The sequence below is a fragment of the Aquarana catesbeiana genome, linkage group LG02 (genome assembly GCF_042186555.1).
Source record: "Aquarana catesbeiana isolate 2022-GZ linkage group LG02, ASM4218655v1, whole genome shotgun sequence".
Taxonomy (NCBI): Eukaryota; Metazoa; Chordata; class Amphibia; order Anura; family Ranidae; genus Aquarana; species Aquarana catesbeiana.
In genome coordinates this window covers 808,921,815-808,942,666 of record NC_133325.1, presented here as the reverse complement: position 1 = coordinate 808,942,666, position 20,852 = coordinate 808,921,815, and the positions used below count along the sequence as shown (strand labels likewise).

The 20,852-nt window shown below is 45.9% G+C and overlaps 1 protein-coding gene across 1 annotated transcript in view; it reads right to left on the bottom strand.

Annotated features, from left to right (window-relative positions):
* Positions 1–20,852, bottom strand: part of LOC141130160 (uncharacterized) — a 147,903-nt gene that overhangs the window by 46,346 nt on the left and 80,705 nt on the right. The window contains exon 3 of the mRNA XM_073618107.1: positions 14,899–15,162. Coding sequence (XP_073474208.1) covers positions 14,899–15,162 — 264 coding nt within the window. The remainder of the gene's footprint in view (positions 1–14,898; positions 15,163–20,852) is intronic.

Genomic DNA, 20,852 nt, shown 5'->3' with positions numbered 1-20,852 from the left:
ATGTACTCGGCCTAAGATCATCTTTTTTTTTTTTTTTAAATTGTTTATTTAGGACAAGAACACGGCCCACATGGGCCCACAGATACATAAATATACATTCGTTTGAACATATACATGGTATAGTATCATGATATAAATTCTTACAAAATTCTTATTCACCAGGACTATATCCATCTTGTCAATCTAAGACCATACATCAGTTCTTATATGACTATAGTGAGTTGAACCATCGGGTCGAAGTGTACGTGAGACAACTTTCACTGCTGGTTCCCATTGCGCCGGTCCTCTATTTTCTATATTAATTAAGAATAGAAATTAAAAGAGATTAAGGGTAGAGTGACAGGGAGGAGAAGGAAGAGAGAAAGGAGTGAAGGAGAGTGAAGGGGGAGGGGGGGTAGAGAGAGAACGGGGGAAAAGTTAGGGAGGTAGGGGGGCAGGGGGGGGAAGGGACAGGGGAAGGTTCCCGCGAGCATGTGGGCCCACATATTATCCAGAGCTCGAATAATCACGGCTCCGTTCACAGGATGCTGGTGACACTGCTTACGTGTCCGTGTACTCACCGGGTCGCGTCTGCGTCTCTCAAAGATTGACCCGCCACCGAGTACATAAACATCGTCCATAATTGCCATGTCTTAGAGAATGCTTCTTCCCTATGTTGTGCTGTATGGATCAGGTCCTCCATTTGCCTTATGTCTTCTACCTTGCCAAGCCACATGTCAATAGTCGGTGGTGTGGTGAGTTTCCAGCAAAGAGGTATGCAAGCTCTGGCTGCATCTAACAGATGTCGTATGACTGATCGTTTGTATACTTTGTCTGGTATGTCAGTGGCGTGTAGTAGAAAGAGTGCCGGATCTTTTGGGATTATCCTGTCTGTAAACAGTTGTATCGTCTCATGTACGACCTTCCAGAACCGTGAGAGCTTAGGGCATGTCCAGAATATGTGTAACAGGGTTCCCTTGTCTCTCAGACATCTCCAACACTCTTCAGATGTGGTAGGGAATATTTTATGTAAGAGTGTCGGGGTTCTGTACCACCTAGAAAGAACTTTGTAGTTTGTTTCTTGGATTTTAGCGCAGATGGAAGACTTGTGTGTGAAGCGAAGAATGCGTTGTCTCTGTGTGAGGTTGAAGCTACAACCCAATTCTTCTTCCCACATGGTCAGACCCGGGGGTATGTAGTCTGAGGGGGGGTGTGATCAGGAGGCTGTACATTAGTGATATTGTATGTGGTAGAGTACCTGTGTTAGAGCAGATTTCTTCTAGGGTTGTGAGTCCTTGGTCTTCGCCTGCGGGGGGTGTAATGGAGTGGAGGAAGTGTCCGAGTTGAAGAGTACGCATGAAATCCAGGCGAAATATCCCTTGCGGGCTCGATAGTTCCGTGTATGTTTTCCAAACCCCGCCTGAGCTGAAATGCAGGGCCGAGTGTATTCCAGTTTCCCCTAATAACCGAAAGACTCTATCCTGTAATCCAGGGGTGAATAGGGGATGTCCTATAATTGGGACTAGGGGTGAGTTTCGAGATGAGATGTGTGGTTTAGAGATTAATTTAGCGCAGATTCTGGCCGTGTTGCCTATCAGAGGATGTTGTTTGAGTTCCCTAGGTAGACTAGAGTAGCACCATGGTGTACCTCCTAACGGGATACTGGTGTGGGATTGCTCAAGATGGGTCCATAATTTAGTCTCTCTGTGTCTACGCCAGTCTATGAGTCTGCCCAGGTGTATTGCTTGGTGATAGACGCGTATGTCGGGTATCGCTAACCCCCCGTGCGATTTGGGGAGGACAAGTAATTTGTGAGGCAGTCGGGGTTTTTTCTTAGCCCATATAAATTCAGTAAATATTGTTTGAATTTGCTTGAAAAAACCGGGGGGAATACGTATTGGAATGGCCTGCATTAGGTATAATATTTTGGGCAGAATAGACATTTTCAGGATGTTACCATGCCCCAACCAGGAGTGAAGGCCCGATTGCCAAGTATTCAGCAGTGTTTTAATTTTTGTAATTAGTGGGGGAAAATTCACTTCATACAGCTTTGCCATTGTTTGGGGGATATACGTGCCCAGATATTTTAGGGCTTTGTCTGTCCACTTCAGTTTAAAACTGGCTTTAAGGGACTTGAGCATTGAGTCAGGGATACCTACGCTCATAGCTTCTGATTTGGCCCAATTAATTTTTAGGTAGGCTAGGGATCCGTATTCGGAGAATTCTTTTAGCAAGTTTGGAAGGGATATCATTGGGTTTGTTAATGAAAACATCAAATCATCAGCGTATGCTGAAATTTTGTATTGAGTATCGTCTAAGATAAGGCCGGTAATGTCCGGGTTTAGTCTTATGTGGCAGAGGAATGGTTCCAATGATAATGCAAAAAGAAGGGGGGAAAGTGGGCAGCCCTGTCTTGTGCCATTCGAAATCTGGAAAACATCGGACGTTACTCCGTTCACCCTTACTCTAGCCGTCGGTGCTGCGTATATTGCTGAAATCCAGTTTAACATGGATTCGCCCAGGCCAATGTATTTCAATGTGGAGAGCATAAACGACCAATTTACCCGGTCAAATGCTTTTTCAGCATCTGTACTGAGCAAGACCATCGGTGTGGCTGTCTTAGTGGCGTGATAAAGCAGGTTCAGGACCTTAGTAGTGTTGTCCCTCGCCTCTCTGGTAGGGACAAATCCCACCTGGTCAAGGTGTATTAAGCTGGTTATGTGTTGTTGTAGTCTAGTGGCCAGGATTTTCGTGAATAGCTTCAGATCTGTGTTTAGTAGGGATATAGGGCGGTAACTACCACATTGGGTCGGGTCTTTATCTTCTTTGTGGATTACAGTTATTTGAGCCTGTAGTGTGTCATTGTGTAGTAGTTTCCCTTTGCCTAGGTCATTAAATAGTTTAACTAGGTATTGTCCTAATGATGGGAGTAGTGTCTTGTAATATTGGAGTGTGAGGCCGTCAGGTCCGGGAGCTTTCCCTTGCTTAGTATTTTTTATCGCCATTTGTATGTCTGTCAGCGTAATGGGTTCGTCCAGTATGTCTCTCGTCTCAGTCGATAGGGATGGCATTTTGGAGTTCGCAAGGTATTCTGCTATTTTCTCTGGAGAGGGTTGAGTCATGTTTTGCTATTACCTTTTGTACCACCACCCCCTCCCTTTTAGAATGTAAGCTCTACGAGCAGGGCCCTCCTGTACCTTTTGTATTGTACTGTAATTGTGTTGTCCCCCTTATACATTGTAAAGCGCCGAGTAAACTGTTGGCGCTATATAAATCTCGTATAATAATAATAATAATGTTTAAGTTATATAGGTTTTCGTAGTATGATCTAAATTCATGCGTGATTTGTTGGGGCAAGGCAGCTCTTCGTCCCGTAGGAGAGTTAATGTGCGGGATGTATGATGCCGTGTTTTGTGCTTTAAGGGACTGGGCTAGAAGTCTGCCACACTTGTTGCCCGATTCGTATATCTTTTTCCGGGATATCTGTAGAGCTGCCTTAGCTTTGAATTGGAGTAGGTCTGTTATTTGCATGCGTATCGTATCAAGTTCGCTTCCCAGGGGTCTGGTCGGCGTTGTTTTATGGGCAGATTCTAGTTTATGGAGTTTGTCAAACAGTGATGCTAATTGCGCTGACTTTTGTTTTTTCACTCTTGACCCGTGCTTAATAAGCACTCCGCGGATCACTGCTTTATGTGCTTCCCATGTTAGGCCAAAGTCACTCTCTTCTAAGGTGTTAGTGTGAAAGTAGTGTGAAATCTCTTTTGTGATGTCTGCTATTATGGCTGGGTCTTGTAAAAGACTTTCATTTAGTCTCCAGGGTTTCCTTTGACCCTTGAAATAGTCTGTGAGGTCGTATTGCATGGACACTGGGGCATGATCGGACCATGTAATGGAACCGATGGCTGTGTTTTTGACAGCCCGGAGTTGGTTGTGTGGGACTAGGAGAAAGTCAATACGAGAATACACCTGGTGTGGACGGGAGAAGAAAGTGTAGTCTCGTTCCCCAGGGTGAAAGAGGCGCCAGGTGTCTATTAGCTGTGCCGTATGGAGGGCTAGGGACATTTCTCTGAGGGTGCCACGTGTGACGGAGGAAGAGCCTGTCGAGGTATCTTCTGCCGGGATTAAGGGGATGTTAAGATCACCTCCCACAATCAATTGGCCCTCAGAGAAATTCTGTAGTGTTTTGAGATGTCGTTTCATGAATGTGTCTTGGTGTTCATTTGGGGCGTAAAAATTAGCGATGGTTACTTTGGTGCTACCTATCAGGCCTTTTATGAAAAGGAACCTGCCTGCCTGGTCTGACTTTTTGTCCACCAATGTCCACGGTATAGATGCGGAAATCTGGATAGATACCCCCCTGGATTTAGCGGCTATGTGGGTGGAATGATATGCAGTCGGGTAGTACCTATTTTTTAGAATTGGGAACTTGTCTTCCCTGAAGTGTGTCTCTTGTATGAGAACTATGTCGGCTTTCATGTGTCTCATTTCATTTAGAAGCATTCTCCGTTTTTCCGGGATGTTCAGTCCCTTTGCATTAAGGGTGACCACATTGAGTACCCCCATGTCCGCGAGAACCGATAACAGGTATGGGGGGGGATGGAGGGGGGGGGAGGTGGGGGGGAGGAAAGGAGGTTAATTAAAAAGGGGGGAAAAGTTTAGAAAGAGGCAAAGGCCCACTTTGTTTGCAACAGGCGCCGAGAAGGAAGGTCCTCCCGGATACCCAAAACAAAGAGTGGGTAATTACTATAGACTGAAGTTATTCTTCCACGCACACCAGAATTAACTGGGTGTAGTCGTTTTCCTAAGTGGGGAAGTGTCAAGCCAAGGCCTCGGGAGGAGGGCTGTGTCCTCCCCAAGCCCCCGGATCTGTGATATAATTGGTACTCCAGGTAAACAAAACTTTAACTCTTGGAGCATATCTAAAAACTAAAACTGTGAAGTTATGTGTGAGCATACTTACTGTGTGACATGAGCCACACTGTAATCATCAAATGCTAACGGTAAACTAGCAGTCTATAATCAACCGTGTGAAACTTCCATTTCTACTCAACTAGTTGGGTTATGAACCCGCTTAACCAGCAAACACACCCTGCATGAATGTAATAGTGGTGGTAGAGCCTCTCTGATGATCTTCAGCATACCCCTTACAAATGTTGTTTTTACAGGTGATGGCTGTCGGTAATATTCCAGCGATGCAAAGACTGCGCGTTGTGTTGCCGGTTTCAGGAGCAGAAAACATGTTATTTACTGCAACACCACTGCAGTCAGTGCCCCGCACAGCCTTCATCTCTCTATCTTATTTACGACACAATTTACGACACAATTTGTACGGGTTAACATCTACTTACATATCATATGTGCCCTGCTATTTAGAAGCATTGCTATACTCCCCAACAAGCACCCCCGTACCAACTCCCCCTTCCCCCTCCCCCTGAGAGGCAAGTCAGAAACCCCCATGTCTCCCAAGGCTGACATGCACCTCCGTAAGATCACCGAACTTGTTTGTTGCCAATAGATCCTGCAGTGTGATAACGTTCCCATTGCAGCCACCCGCAACCCCCCCTGCTGGTCAGGAGTAATCAATATGTCCTTTCTTCACTGCTTATTTCAACAACAGGGTGGATGAGAGCCAGGGGTTGGGGGTTGTGGGACAAACATAACCCCCATGCATATCGTCTGTTCAGATGAAAATCCAGGGCAAGGGGGGGGGGGGGCGCCGCCAGATAGGCCCCAGGAACTTTCCAGTCTCCCCATAGACATTTCCCGGGCCTATTTTGTCCCTTGCTGTGTCCAACCGGGGGGGGTTAGGTGGTTCAAGAGTAACCCTGGCAGTCACGTAAACGGGACATATCATGCCACAAGGGGCAGGGGAGCAGGCTCAGCCCGACCGCACGCAGGGGTGCAAGGGACAGCCGGCGGCTTACAAACCGCCTGGATCAGGTAGGAATGCCAACTGTTTCGGGAACCACCGAGCGAGTGGGTGTAGAATGCCCAACTATAACTGACAAAGGGAGTAGGTGTGTGGTAAGCACAATGTCCACGGTTACTTACAGAAGACTCAAGACTCACGTGCACCGTTATCTGATCTGATGCGGGATCTTCCTCGGGACCTCTGTGAGCGGGTAGACGGGTTGATTCTGCTCGTGTTCAGGCCCGAGCGGCCGGTCGGGCGTGGGATTCTCGATAGCCAATTCGGGACCTGGATCGGATCCGCCCCCATGAAGTCGAAAAGGGACGGTAGGTCTGCTGGGGTGCGTAGTGTGTAGTGGGCCCGATCATTACGGAAAGTCACTGCGAGCGGGTAGCCCCATCTGTACGTGCAGCCATGTCTCCTTGCTAGTTCCAAGATGGGCTTCAGCATGGTGCGGCGCTGTAACGTAGCCCTCGACAGGTCGGGCAAAATTTGGATGCGGGCCCCGTCGAATTCTATCTCTCCCTGGTCCCATGCTTTTCTGAGCAGAGTCTCCTTCTGTGCAAAGCGGTGAATGCGACAAAGAACGTCCCGCGGTCTGGCTGGGTCAGAGGATTTTGGGCCTAGGGTGCGGTGGATCCTGTCGATCTCCAGGTGTGGTGGCGGATGGTCCAGTAAACTCTGGAAGATCGCCGTTGCCGTCGCCGCCAGGTCCTCCGGTCCCGTGGCCTCTGGTATCCCCCGTAGCCGCAGGTTGTTACGGCGGCTACGGTCCTCCAATTCCTCCAGGTGGAGCTGCATGTCTTGTGCTTCCAGGGTGTGCGTCTGCTGTGAGCGCTCCATCGCCTGCATCCTCACCTCCAGGGCAGCAATCTTAGATTCGCCCGAGGTGACTCGGGTTTCCACATTTTGTAAGTCATCCCTTACTTCTTGGATGTCTTTCCTGTGTGCCTCCTCGATCCTCAGGATCATAGTTTCGAAGTCCGCTCTCGTAGGTAGGGCCTCCAGGTCTGCTCTTGTGGGGAGAGCCCTGAGCATGCTGCGGAGGTCGTCTTCCAGGATGAGTTGGCTGCTCGGGTGCCTCTCCATCTCCGTGCAGAGTAAGGCTGGCGTGCCCGTAAGGAGTAAGGGCGTTGGGTTCTGTGTGGAGGAAGCCATCGGGGTTTCCGCGCAGCACGGAGGAGTTTTGGGCCCACGTGGCGCGGCAGCTATGGCGCCGGGAGATAGGTCCGCCTGACCTCTGAAAAAATGTGGGATGCCCGTCTGTGTGGTCCGGTGATGGGTTCCCCGGGACGACGATCTCGTTCTGTATCGTTTGGGGTTGCTCATGCCGTGGTTGCTGGAGAAAAAAGGCGTTTTGTGATCCGTGCAGGCCGAGTTGGACAGGGAGCTCCTCCAAAGCACGTCTTCACTCGGCCATAGCTAAGCCACGCCCCCTAAGATCATCTTTTTTATGTCATCAAACATTTGGGCAATATAGTGTGTTTTAGTGCATTAAAATTTAAAAAAGTGTGTTTTTCCCCAAAAAATGCGTTTGAAAATTCGCTGCGCAAATACTGTGTGAAAAAAAAAAATGAAACACCCACCATTTTAATCTGTAGGGCATTTGCTTTAAAAAAATATATAATGTTTGGGGGGTCAAAGTAATTTTCCTGCAAAAAAAAAAAAACTTTTTCATGTAAACAAAAATTGTCAGAAAGGGCTTTGTCTTCAAGTGGTTAGAAGAGTGGGTGATGTGTGACATGAGCTTCTAAATGTTGTGCATAAAATGCCAGGACAGTTCAAAACCCCCCCAAATGACCCCATTTTGGAAAGTAGACACCCCAAGCTATTTGTTGAGAGTCATGTCGAGTCCATGGAATATTTTATATTGTGACACAAGTTGCGGGAAAGAGACAATTTTTTTATTTTTTTTTGCACAAAGTTGTCACTAAATGATATATTGCTCAAACATGCCATGGGAATATGTGAAATTACACCCCAAAATACATTCTGCTGCTTCTCCTGAGTATGGGGATACCACATGTGTGAGACTTTTTGGGAGCCTAGCCACGTACGGGACCCCGAAAACCAAGCACCGCCTTCAGGCTTTCTAAGGGCGTGAATTTTTGATTTCACTCTTCACTGCCTATCACAGTTTCGGATGCCATGGAAAGCCCAGATGGCACAACCCCCCCCAAATGACCCCATTTTGGAAAGTAGACACCCCAAGCTATTTGATGAGAGGTATAGTGAGTATTTTGCAGACCTCACTTTTTGTCACAAAGTTTTGAAAATTGAAAAAAGAAAAAAAAAAAGTTTTTTCTTGTCTTTCTTCATTTTCAAAAACAAATGAGAGCTGCAAAATACTCACCATGCCTCTCAGCAAATAGCTTGGGCTTTTTTTCAAAATTTTCAGACTTTTTCCGTTTATAGCGCAAAAAATAAAAACCCCAGAGGTGATCAAATACCATCAAAAGAAAGCTCTATTTGTGGGAAGAAAAGGACGCAAATTTTGTTTGGGTACAGCATTGCATGACCGCGCAATTAGCAGTTTAAGCGACGCAGTGCCAAATTGTAAAAAGTGCTCTGGTCCTTAGGCAGCATAATGGTCCGGGGCTAAAGTGGTTAAGCATCATTAACCACTTGACAACTGGGCACTTAAACCCCTTTCCTAACCAGACCAATTTTCAGCTTTCGGTGCTCTCACATTTTGAATGACAATTACTCAGTCATGCAACACTGTACCCATGTGAAATTTTTGTCCTTTTTTTCACACAAATAGAGCGTTCTTTTGGTGGTATTTAATCACCTTTGGGTTGTTGTTTTTTTGCGCTATAAAAGAAAAAAGACTGAATATTCGGTTAAAAAAATGAAATTTTCTTTGTTTCTGTTATAAAATTTAGCAAATTAGTAATTTTTCTTCATAAATTTTGGCCACAATTTATACCGCTACATATCTTTGGTAAAAATAAGTACAACTTGGTGTATATTATTTGGTCTTTGTGAAAGTTATAGAGTCCAAAAGCTATGGTGCCAATATCTGAAAATTGATCACACCTGATGTACTGACGGCCTATCTAATTTCTTGAGACCCTAACATGCCAGAAAAGTACAAATACCCCCCAAATGACCCCTTTTTGGAAAGAAGACATTCCAAGGTATTTGAAAAGATGCATGGTGAGTTTTTTGAAATTGTCATCTTTTCCCACAATTCTTTGCAAAATAATTTTTTTTTCTTTTTTTTTTCACAAAATTGTCATATTAGCAGGTTATTTTTCACACACAGCATATGCAAACCACAAATTACACCCCAAAACACATTCTGCTATTACTCCTGAGTACGGCGATACCACATGTGTGAGACTTTTACACAGCGTGGCCACATACAGAGGCCCAACATGCATGGAGCACCTTCAGGCATTCTGGAGTGCCCAGGCCAATTCTGACATTTCTCTCCTACATGTAAAAATCATCATTTATTTGCTAGAAAATTACATAGAACCCCAAAACATTATATATATTTTTTTAGCAAAGACCCTAGAGAATACAATGGCGGTTGTTGCAACTTTTTATCTCACACGGTATTTGCGCAGAAATTTTTTGAACGCTTTTTTTTGTGCTTTAAAAAAAACCAAAAAAGTAAAGTTGGCCCAATGTTTTTGCATAATGTGAAAGATGAAGCTAGACCGAGTAAATAGATACCTAACATGTCACCCTTCAAAATTGCACACTCTCATGGAATGGTGCCAAACTTCGCTACTTAAAAATCCCCATAGGCGACGCTTTAAAAATTTTTTACTGGTTACATGTTTTGAGTTACAGAGGAGGTCTAGGGCCAAAATTATTGCTCTTGCTCTACCGATCGCAGCGATACCTCACATGTGTGGTTTGAACACCATTTTCATATGTGGGCAGGACTTACGTGTACATTCGCTTCTGCATGTGAGCACACGGACAGGGGCGCTTTAAAAAAAAAATTAATTTCTTTTTGTTGTTCATTTTACTTTATTTATTTTAGTTTGAAACTAAAAAAAAAAACTTTTATTCCTATTACAAGGAATGTAAACATCCCTTGTAATAGAAATAGGGCATCACATGTCCTCTTTACAGTGAGATGTGGGGTCAATAAGACCCCACATCTCACCTCTAGGCTGGGAAACCTGAAATAAAAAAAATTAAAAAAACGATCCTGGCTTCGATCGTAGCGGTGAGTCGGTAGAAGCACCGGAGGGCGGCGGGAAGGGAGGGGGGAGTCCCTTCTCGCCTCCCATAAGAACGATCAAGCAGTGGAACAGCCGCTATGATCGTTCTTATGGTGTAGGGCAGGGGTGTCAAACTCAATTTCATCGTGGGCCGCATCAGCATTATGATTGCCCTCAAAAGGGCCAGTTGTATCTGTAAGATTAGATGTCCAGCACATCCCCTCCCCTTACATTAGATGTCAAGAGCCACCCCACCATCAGAAATTTAGTCTCCTACTCTCCCTTACATCACAGTGCACCCCCCTTTCCTTATACTGCTGCTGGGAGGAAGCTGGATGCATTGCTTGAAAGCAGAAAGTAAGGGTCTGGAGGAGGACCAGAGGAGGGCTGGAGCTCTCTGGCAGCTGCAGGAGAGGTGCGAGGGCCACATGAAATGGCCCGGAGGGCCGGATTTGGCCCGCGGGCCTTGTGTTTGACACCTGTGGTGTAGGGAATCGCCAGCTGAAAAAGCCGATATCTGAATGATGCCTGTAGCTGCAGGCATCATTCAGATATCCCCGCACAAAGTCAAGGACGTCGTATGACGGCCGGTGGGCAGGAAGTGGTTAAAACACATTTTTTTTTAACACAAAGTTGTCCATTTATACAATATTTCTAACACATAGCATGTACATACCAAAAATTACACCCCAAAATAGATTCTTCTTCTCCTCCTGAGTACTGCGATACCACCTGTCATTCCACAGCCTGGCCACATAAAGAGGCCGAGTACAGCCGAGTACGGCAGAGTACGGCAGTGTATAGCCAAGTATAGCCGAGTATAGCCGAGTATTATTATTGTTATTATACAGGATTTATATAGCGCCGACAGTTTACGCAGCGCTTTACAACATTAGGGCAGACAGTACAAGTACAATACAATTCAATACAGGAGGAATCAGAGGGCCCTGCTCATTAGAGCTTACAATCTAGGAGGGAGGGTAGTATGACTGAGCATGACTGAGCATGGCTGGGTATGGCTGGGTATGGCTGCGCATGGCTGGGTATGGCTTTGCATGGCTGCTTATGGCTGCGTATGGCTGCGCATGGCTGGGTATGGCTGGGTATGGCTGGGCATGGCTGGGTATGGCTGAGTATGGCAGGGTATCGCCGAGTATGACTGAGTATGGCTGGGTATTGCAGAGTATGGCTGGGTATTGCAGGGTATGACTGGGTATGACTGGGTATGACTGGGTATTGCAGAGTAGTGCAGGGTATTGCAGGGTATTGTGGAGTATTGCAGGGTATTGCGGAGTATTGCAGGGTATTGTGGAGTATTGCAGGGTATTGTGGAGTATTGCAGGGTATTGCAGGGTATTGCGGAGTATTGCGGAGTATTGCAGGGTATTGCGGAGTATTGCGGAGTATTGCGGAGTATTGCAGGGTATTGCGGAGTATTGCAGGGTATTGCGGAGTATTGCAGGGTATTGTGGAGTATTGCAGGGTATTGTGGAGTATTGCAGGGTATTGTGGAGTATTGCGGAGTATTGCAGGGTATTGCGGAGTATTGCGGAGTATTGCGGAGTACTGCAGGGTATTGCGGAGTATTGCAGGGTATTGCGGAGTATTGCAGGGTATTGCGGAGTATTGCGGAGTATTGCAGGGTATGACTGGGTATGACTGGGTATTGCAGAGTAGTGCAGGGTATTGCAGGGTATTGCGGAGTATTGCGGAGTATTGCAGGGTATTGCAGAGTATTGCGGAGTATTGCAGGGTATTGCAGAGTATTGCGGAGTATTGCAGGGTATTGCAGAGTATTGTGGGGTGTTGCAGAGTATTGTGGGGTGTTGCAGAGTATTGTGGGGTGTTGCAGAGTATTGTGGGGTGTTGCAGAGTAGTGCAGAGTATTGCGGGGTATTGCAGAGTATTGCAGGGTATTTTAGGGTATTGCAGGGTAGTGCAGAGTATTGCGGGATGTTGCGGAGTGGTGCAGAGTATTGTGGGGTATTGCAGAGTATTGCTGGGTAATATAGTATGGAGGGATGGCTGAGCATGGATGGATGGATCCATGGATGTGACTGTATCTGTCACTGAGCAGCGTTGTGGGCACTACATATGCAGCCCACAACGCTGCTACCATCCGATCTATCCCCCTCTGCCTCCCCTCTGTACCGATCAGTACACAGAGGGGAGGGAGGAACCGGCTTCATGACATGATGGTTTGTTTACATGTGATCGCTCACATGGTAAACGGCCGCGACCAGCCACGAATGTTCTCGGGTGCGTGCCCCAGGGGGCGCGTGAGAGCAGGATTCTGGGAGGACGTCCATGGACGCCCTCCCAGGATAAGCCGACCGCGCTGTAGCTGTCTTTTGGCTATGGCCCGGTCGGCATGTGGTTAAAATCACTGCTCCCGAAAAAACTGCAGTTTTTAAAACTTTTTTTTGCATTGATACATGTCCCCTGGGGTAGGACCCGGGTCTCCAAACACTTTTTAGGACAATACCATGCAAATTAGCCTTTAAAATGAGCACTTTTGATTTCGAACGTTCGAGTCCCATAGACTTCAATGGGGTTCTAACGTTCGTGTGAATTTTCAGTTCGTTCGCAGGTTCTGGTGCGAACCGAACCGGGGGGTGTTCGGCTCATCCCTAGTAATGACCAGACCAAGGCTCTAGGCTCCCAGTTGGAGACGACTCCACCCTGCAGACAGGAGGTCTGTGCATGGGAGTCAGTAGGGCTTCACCTAGGAGAGAGAGGTGGGAGCCAGTGTAGCACGAGGCTACTTGCTGTACGTATGGAGGTGCTGAGAGTCCGGTCTGTGGGAGACAGACCAAGGCCCTAAAGCCTAAGGCAAGGGAATCTTCTGTGTTTGTTTTGAACTTTCTTTTAAATAAAAGTGGGTAAAACCAGCCCTGAAACTGAGAAAAGTGAGTGGTGGTGTCCTTAAAGCTCTACAATTGGAATTAACCCCTGACAATATATATACACACACACACACACACACACATACATACACATACATATACAGGGCTTTTTTTCAGCTAGAACTTGGTGGAACTCAGTTCCACCACCTCTGGCTCAGGCCCTCTGCTCACCACTATCACCTGTAAACACAGAAGTCCGACTTCTGTGTTTACAAGTGACAGCTTGTCTCTCAATGGCTCCCACAGATCTGATCTCCTGAGCGGCTCCCAATGAGTGCCGGATGGAGACAAGGGAGATGCAGGTGCCTGGGGTGCTGTATGGATGCGAGCACCCCCACTGGATGATCTCCCTGCAAGTGAGAGAGGCAGAGCCACCTACAGTGTGTGGGGAGGTACTAGAGAAGAAGAGGAGTGAGATGTGGATGGAGGATTCAGAGTGAAGCAGCTGTGGAAGAAGGCTGAACTCTGCACTTTGTATACAGCGCAACTCTGAACCAGAGTTGAACCATCTGCACTTTGCGTGTCAAACCCCGAAACTCTGCACTCTGTACTGACTATGTGCCGTACTATGAACTTCTGGTATTTAATGCCCCTTTAAGACCCTCCCAATGTTAGTGAAATTTAAAAACACCCACTATTTGGTGCAGTTTAGAGGGTGTGTGCGGGGGAAGGGGGGTTTTGGGGGATCATGATTGAGGTCCTGCACTTATTTTATGAGAAAAAAAGCCCTGTATATATATATATATAGCTATTTTTGTTTGCTGTGATTCTCCTCACCATGTACACCCTCACATTCCTTAGGGCTTAGACAGCCCAATGCCTTGGAAAAGAGGTCTGTTGATTCCGGGGATTTTGAAGGAAATTGTGGGCTCCCCTGGGCTTGAATGATGCTGTATTTGCCTATTTCATCATCTGTAATACATCTTTAACCACTTGCCTTTCTGCCCAGGCCAATTTTCAGCTGTAACACATTGAATGACAGTTTTATAAAAGAAAATGTTGGTTTTTTTTTCAAAATTTGTGGTCTTTTTATGTTTGTTTAGCAAAAAATAAGAAACCCAGTGGTGATTAAATACCACCAAAAGAAAGCTCTATCTGTTTTAAAAAAATTATAATGATTTCATATGGGTACAGTGGTGAATGCAGTACTGTACCCATATGAAATCATTATTTTTTTAAACAGATGGAGCTTTCTTTTGGTGGTATTTAATCACCACTGGGTTTCTTATTTTTTGCTAAACAAACATAAAAAGACCACAAATTTTGAAAAAAAACCCAACATTTTCTTTGTTTTTGTTATAAAATTTTGCAAATAAGTAATACTAATCCCCCATCATTCTCTAACCCATCCTACAAATGTTTCCTCCTTGTGAAACAAGATATACTCACCTATGTCCACCGTCCGGGTCCCTTGCTGTTGTTGTTTCCGGGTGCAAATGACTGCTAATCCAGTGCTGCAGATATGCCCATACCAGCTGTTCCCCAACAGTCCTCTTGCACTGACATGACTCCTCTTCTGGATCCTAGGATGGCCCCACTGCTGGACAGCCAATAGGAAGTGTTTGTCATGCAGTGCACCAGAAGGACCCCATCTTTGTAAAGAGAAGAAGAGAGAAGACTGGGGACTGGAGAGTCATGTGACCATAGATTTAGGTGAGTATAATTGTTTTTTTTTAATGCTACTGATCAGTTAGATGGAGGAGGGAAGGGTGGTAGAGGGGCTAATATTTGCCTGGAGATGAGCTTTAAGACTCAATTAATCTTAACCCAAAACCTAACCCAACTATAACCTGAAACTTAACTTAAATCTATGAGATGACACAGCCCCAGTACTGTACAATAAGGATGAGGAACACCACACTGGTATATATAGAGTTAATAGACGGGACTCACCAAGGACAGGACAGACGTCACTCACCTGGACAAGCGTCATGCGTCTGATTGGTGGATCTCTCACTGATGTCATTCTTTGCTGAACAGCTGATATTCCAGGAACCAGGTGGTAACACAGGAGGCACAGTGACACGGACTGTCCGCTCTGAGCTGGTGACATTATATACCTCCAATCCTCCACTCACAGTCAGGTTGATGGAGGGGTCAGTCCCATTCTCCACCCTGCAGGAGATCTCAGCGCTGCCATTCTGGAGACACCTCACATCCAGGACCGGATCTGATACCGGAACTAAGAGACACAGAGATGGGGAGAAGTCAGTGTCTGTCAATAACTAAAAACTGACTAAGGCTAGGTTCACATCTGTGCGGGTGATTACCGCTGGTCCCACAGCCACCTGCACAGAAAAACGCAAGAGCGGTGTGAGGGTACCAAAAATGCTAATGTCACACAGCAAGCCCTGGGAACTGCACCTCACCTACGGTTCCCATGCGGGCTACAATTTCTGAAAAGCTGGGCCCTACTGCACGTTTCAGGAGGCACGGCCGCCCATTCAAAAGAATAGGCGGCCGTTCCCACACAAAACGCGGCCCACAGAGCCGTACAGATGTGAACCTAACCTTAAGGTTTCTTACACCATAAATTAAACAAAACACACCAAACTGGTATTTTATATCTATATACAATTCTATATCTACAGTATATCTCCTGAAATCAGCTATTGTCCAATCACTGGAGGGAGATGCACCATGAGAGACACTGAACAATGGCGTCGCCCCTGGCAATTTTTTTTTTATTTTTATGCACAATTATATGATAAACATTTTTGGAATTATGGACTATATAAGCAATCCAACATTACCGTAATCTGAAATAAAGCCATTATTATTACTATTTGGGATCATTCACACCCTGTGTTGGTCAGCTCAACCCAACAACCCAACCCAACAAATAGAAAAGGCAATTTGCCTCTGTGTTCTGTTTGCTACACCATTTATTATTATTATTATTTATTGCACTGTGCCATAGTACACCATGCATTAAAATGAGTGAAATGTCAGTTTGTGACATTTCAATAAAGTATCAAAAAAATGTGAAGATGTTTTGTACTCAGAGCAATGCCATGTTTTCTTCCCAGTGTACACCAATGGCCATGTTATAACCTGGTCTGCTGGTGTGAATGAACCTTTATTGTGTCGGTGTTAAACTGGCCACAGACGGATCGAAATTCGGCCAGGTCAGCAGGAACTGACTGAATTTCAATGTACAGTGCCTTGAAAAAGTATTCATACCCGTTGAAATTTTCCACATTTTGTCATTTTACAACTAAAAACGTAAATGTATTTTATTGGGATTTTATGTGATAAACCAACACAAAGTGCTAGGAAAATGATAAATGGGTTTCAATTTTTTTTACAAATAAATATGTGAAAAGTGTGGGTGGGGGGGCATTTTTATTCAGCCCCCTTTTACTCTGATACCCCTAACTAAAATCCAGTGGTACCAATTGCCTTTAGAAGTCACCTAATTAGTAAATAGAGTCCACCTGTGTGTTATTTAATCTCAGTATAAATACAGCTGTTCTGTGAAGCCCTCAGAGGTTTGTTAGAGAACCTTAGTGAACAAACAGTATCATGAAGGCCAAGGAACACACCAGACAGGTCAGGGATAAAGTTGTGGAGAAGTATAAAGCAGGGTTCGGTTATAAAAAAATCTCCCAAGCTTTGAACATCTCACGGAGCTCTGTTCAATCCATCATCGGAAAATGGAAAGAGAATGGCACAACTGCAACCCTACCAAGATATGACCATTCACCTAAACTGACCGGCCGGGCAAGGAGAGCATTCATCAGAGAAGAGCCAAGAGGTCCATGGTAACTCTGGAGGAGCTGCAGAGATCCACAGCTCAGGTGGGAGAATCTGTCCACAGGACAACTATTAGTCGTGTTCTCCACAAATCTGGCCTTAATGGAAGAGTGACAAGAAGAAAGCCATAATTGGAAGAAAGCCATAAGAAGTCCAGTTTGCAGTTTGTGAGAAGCCATGTGGGGGACACAGCAAACATGTGGAAGAAGGTGCTCTGGTCAGATTAGAAAAAAAAATTGAACTCTTTGGCCTAAAAGCAAAACGCTATGTGTGGCGAAAAACTTACACTGCACATCACCCTGAACTCACCATCCCCACTGTGAAACATGGTGGTGGCAGCATCATGTTGTGGGGATGTTTTTTTTCAGCAGGGGCATGGAAGCTGGTCAGAGTTGATGGGAAGATGAATGGAGCCAAAAAAAACAGGACAATCTTAGAAGAAAAAATGTTAGATTCTGCAAAAGACTTGAGACTGGGGTGGAGGTTCACCTTCCAGCATGCTCTCTGGAGGGATATGACTTTGGCGGCCCTGCATTGCTGTGGGAGAGCCTTACAGATGGTTTTGTGTTTGGCTATGAAGGGGAACCTACCCTTGAGAACCTGTGAGAATACAGAGAGCCTATGCTTGGTCTCACAGGGGTTTTAGAGCTTAAACCTGATCTGGACTATTTGCTAAGGAAAGAACAGTAACTGGAAAGGGCATACAGGAAACTGCTAGAACACATTCAGCAGCATGCCCTAGAATTAGCAGGGGAAACTCCAGAGATTGCCCTCCCCAAAGCTGAAGTGCTGACAACAGGGCAGAGCTCTGCTAACCTCTGCACCTCCAGCACTGATAACACTTCTGGGTTCCATGGACAGGAGATGGTGAACCTCTAGTCTCTCCCAGACACCAGTTCCAGAGACTGAGGATTTAATAGACATTTCTGCTGAGGAGCAACAACCTAGTGAGCCTCCAGCAGAAGAGCTGGCATCAGGGCCAAACGTCACTGAGCTCTGCCCAGCACCTGTTACATCTTCTTTGTTCTATGGACAGAAGATGGTGATCCATAGACACCACTTTCAGAGACTCAGGATTTAATAGACTTTTCTGCTGAGGAGCAACAACAACCCGATAAACCTTCAGCAGAAGTTTGCTTTAGAGCATGGCGCTGTTGACCTCTGCCCACAACAATCAACTCTGCGGGAGCTCCAGGGAGAGAATGTAATCGGCACCTCACAACTGCAGCTCGAGCAGATGTCAGTGGATGGGCCTGCGGTCTCCACTGACAGCAACCCAGCAGAAGGGCTGGCAACAGGGCAGAGTGCTGCTGGTCTCTGTCCTCAACTAACAGAAGATGAAATTCCTGTGGTAGTGGATGGGACTTCAATCTCCAGTGACACAACCCCAGAAAAAGCTCTGGAATTGGGACACAAGGATGTCATCCTTGCTCTGCAAGCACTAGGGGATTTTTCTCTAGTAAACATGGATTAGATCTCAGTCTCCACCTAAATATCCCAGGGATGCTGGGCAGTCGACCCAGATCTCCAACAGCATTACGAAGTGAGCACATCCTTCCTGAGGACTGGTGCCCAGAACTGGACAACATACTCCAGGTTGCGGCCGGACCAGAGTCTTGTAGAGCGGGAGAATTATCGTTTTATCTCTGCAGTTGATCCCCTTTTTAATGCCAATATTCTGTTGGCTTTGCTTGCAGCAGCTTGGCATTGCATTCCATTGCATTCATATTTTTGCCACCCAAATGCATTATTGTACATTTTTCTACATTGAACCTCATTTGCCATGTAGTCGCCCACCCCATTAATTTGTTCAGATCTTCTTGCAAGGTTTCCACATCCTGCGGAGAAGTTATTGCCCTGCTTAGCTTAGTATCGTCTGCAAATACAGAGATTGAACTGTTTATCCCATCCTCCAGGTCGTTTATGAACAAATTAAATAGGATTGGTCCCAGCACAGAACCCTGGGGAACCCCACTACCCACCCCTGATCATTCCGAGTACTCCCCATTTATCACCACCCTCTGAACTCGCCCTTGTAGCCAGTTTTCAATCCATGTACTCACCCTATGGTCCATGCCAACGCACCTTATTTTGTACAGTAAACGTTTATGCAAAACTGTATCAAATGCCTTTGCAAAATCTAGATACACCACGTCTACGGGCCTTCCTTTATCTAGATGGCAACTCACCTTCTCATAGAAGGTTAATAGATTGGTTTGGCAAGAACAATTTTTCATGAATCCATGCTGATTACTGCTAATGATACCGTTCTCATTACTAAAATCTTGTATATAGTCCCTTATCATCCCCTCCAAGAGCTTACATACAATTGATGTTAGGCTAACTGGCCTGTAATTCCCTGAGATATATCTTGGCCCATTTTTAAATATTGGTGCTACATTGGCTTTTCTCCAATCAGCTGGTACCATTCCAGTCAGTAGACTGTTTGTAAAAATTAGTTATAATGGTCTGGCAATCACCTGACTGAGTACCTTAACCACATCAATACCAGGCACTTACACCCCCTTCCTGCCCAGGCCAATTTTCAGCTTTCAGTGCTGTCGCTATTTAAATGACAATTGCTACACTGTACCCAAACAGAATTTTTATCATTTTGTTCCCACAAATAGAGATTTCTTTTTGGTAATATTTGATCACCTCTGCGGTTTTTATTTTTTGCTAAACAAATAAAAAAAGACCGAAAATTTTGAAAGAAAAAAGTTTTTCTTTTGTTTCTGTTATAAAATTTTGTAAATAAGTAAGTTTTCTCCTTCACTGATGGGCACTGACGGGCACTGATGGGCACTGATAAGGCAGCACCGATGAGGTGGCACCGTAGGGCACTGATGATGGGCACTGATAGGCGGCACTGATGGGCACTGGTAGGCGGCACTGATGGGTGGCACTGATATGCAGCACTGATGGGCATTGATAGGAGGCACTGATGGGCACTTATGGGTGGCACTGGTGGGCACTGATGGGCACTGATAGGCGACACTGGGCACTGAAAGGCTGCACTCATGAGTACTTATGGGTAGCACTGTTAGGCGTCACTGCTGGGCACTAATGGGCACTGATAGGCGGTACTGCTGCGCACTGATACGTGGCACTGATATGCGGCACTGATAGATGGCACTGGCACTGGCAGGCATTGGGGAAAGGCTCTGATTGGCAGCTGCCTGGGCACTGATTGGCATTTCCCTGGTGGTCTAGGGTGGCATACCTGGTGGTCCAGTGTGGTGGCATCCCTGGTGGTCCTGGCGGCATCATGGTGGTCCGAGGGGGGGCTGCACTGATAAACAATCAGCACAGACCCCCCCTGTCAGGAGAGCAACCCATCGGCTCTCCTCTACTCGTGCCAGACGCGAGTGAGGAAAAGCCGATCAACGGCTCTTCATATTTACATCGTGATCAGCCGTGATTGGACACGGCTGATCACGTGGTAAAGAGACTCTGTCAGAGGCTCTTTACCGAGATCTGTGTAGCGGTGTGTCAAACTGAAACATCGCACCACCGATCGCCGCGATGCGCGCCCCCCACGGGCATGCGTTGGTTGTTATCCTGCTGGATGTCATATGACGCCCAGTCAGGATAACTGAACCACCGCCCGGCCGTCATTCTGCTATAGGCCAGGCAGGAAGTGGTTAAGGACCCTCGGGTGTAAGCCATCTGGTCCCGTTGACTTATTGATTTTAAGTTTTTCAATGCTATTACTAATTCTGTCCTCTGTTAGCCATGAAGGTGCTTCCTGTGATGTGTCATGTGGATAAACGTTGCTGTCTTGGTTACGGAATCCCAACATTTCCCTCGTGAATACTGAGGAGAAGAATACATTCAAAATTTCTGCCATTTCTCTGTCTTTTTTAACCAGAATCCCTTCATCATCCTTTATGGGGTCAATATGTTCTGACCTCTCTTTCTTACTATTTATATACTTAAAAAAATTCTTGTTTTTTTTTTACTCTCCTTCGCTTTGTGCCTTTCGTGTTCTATCTTAGTCTCCCTGATTTCACGCTTACATTTCTTATTACATTCTTTGTAAAGTTGGAATGCTGCTAATGACCCCTCAGCCTTGTATTGTTTGAAGACCTTCTCCTTTGCTTTTATATGCATTTT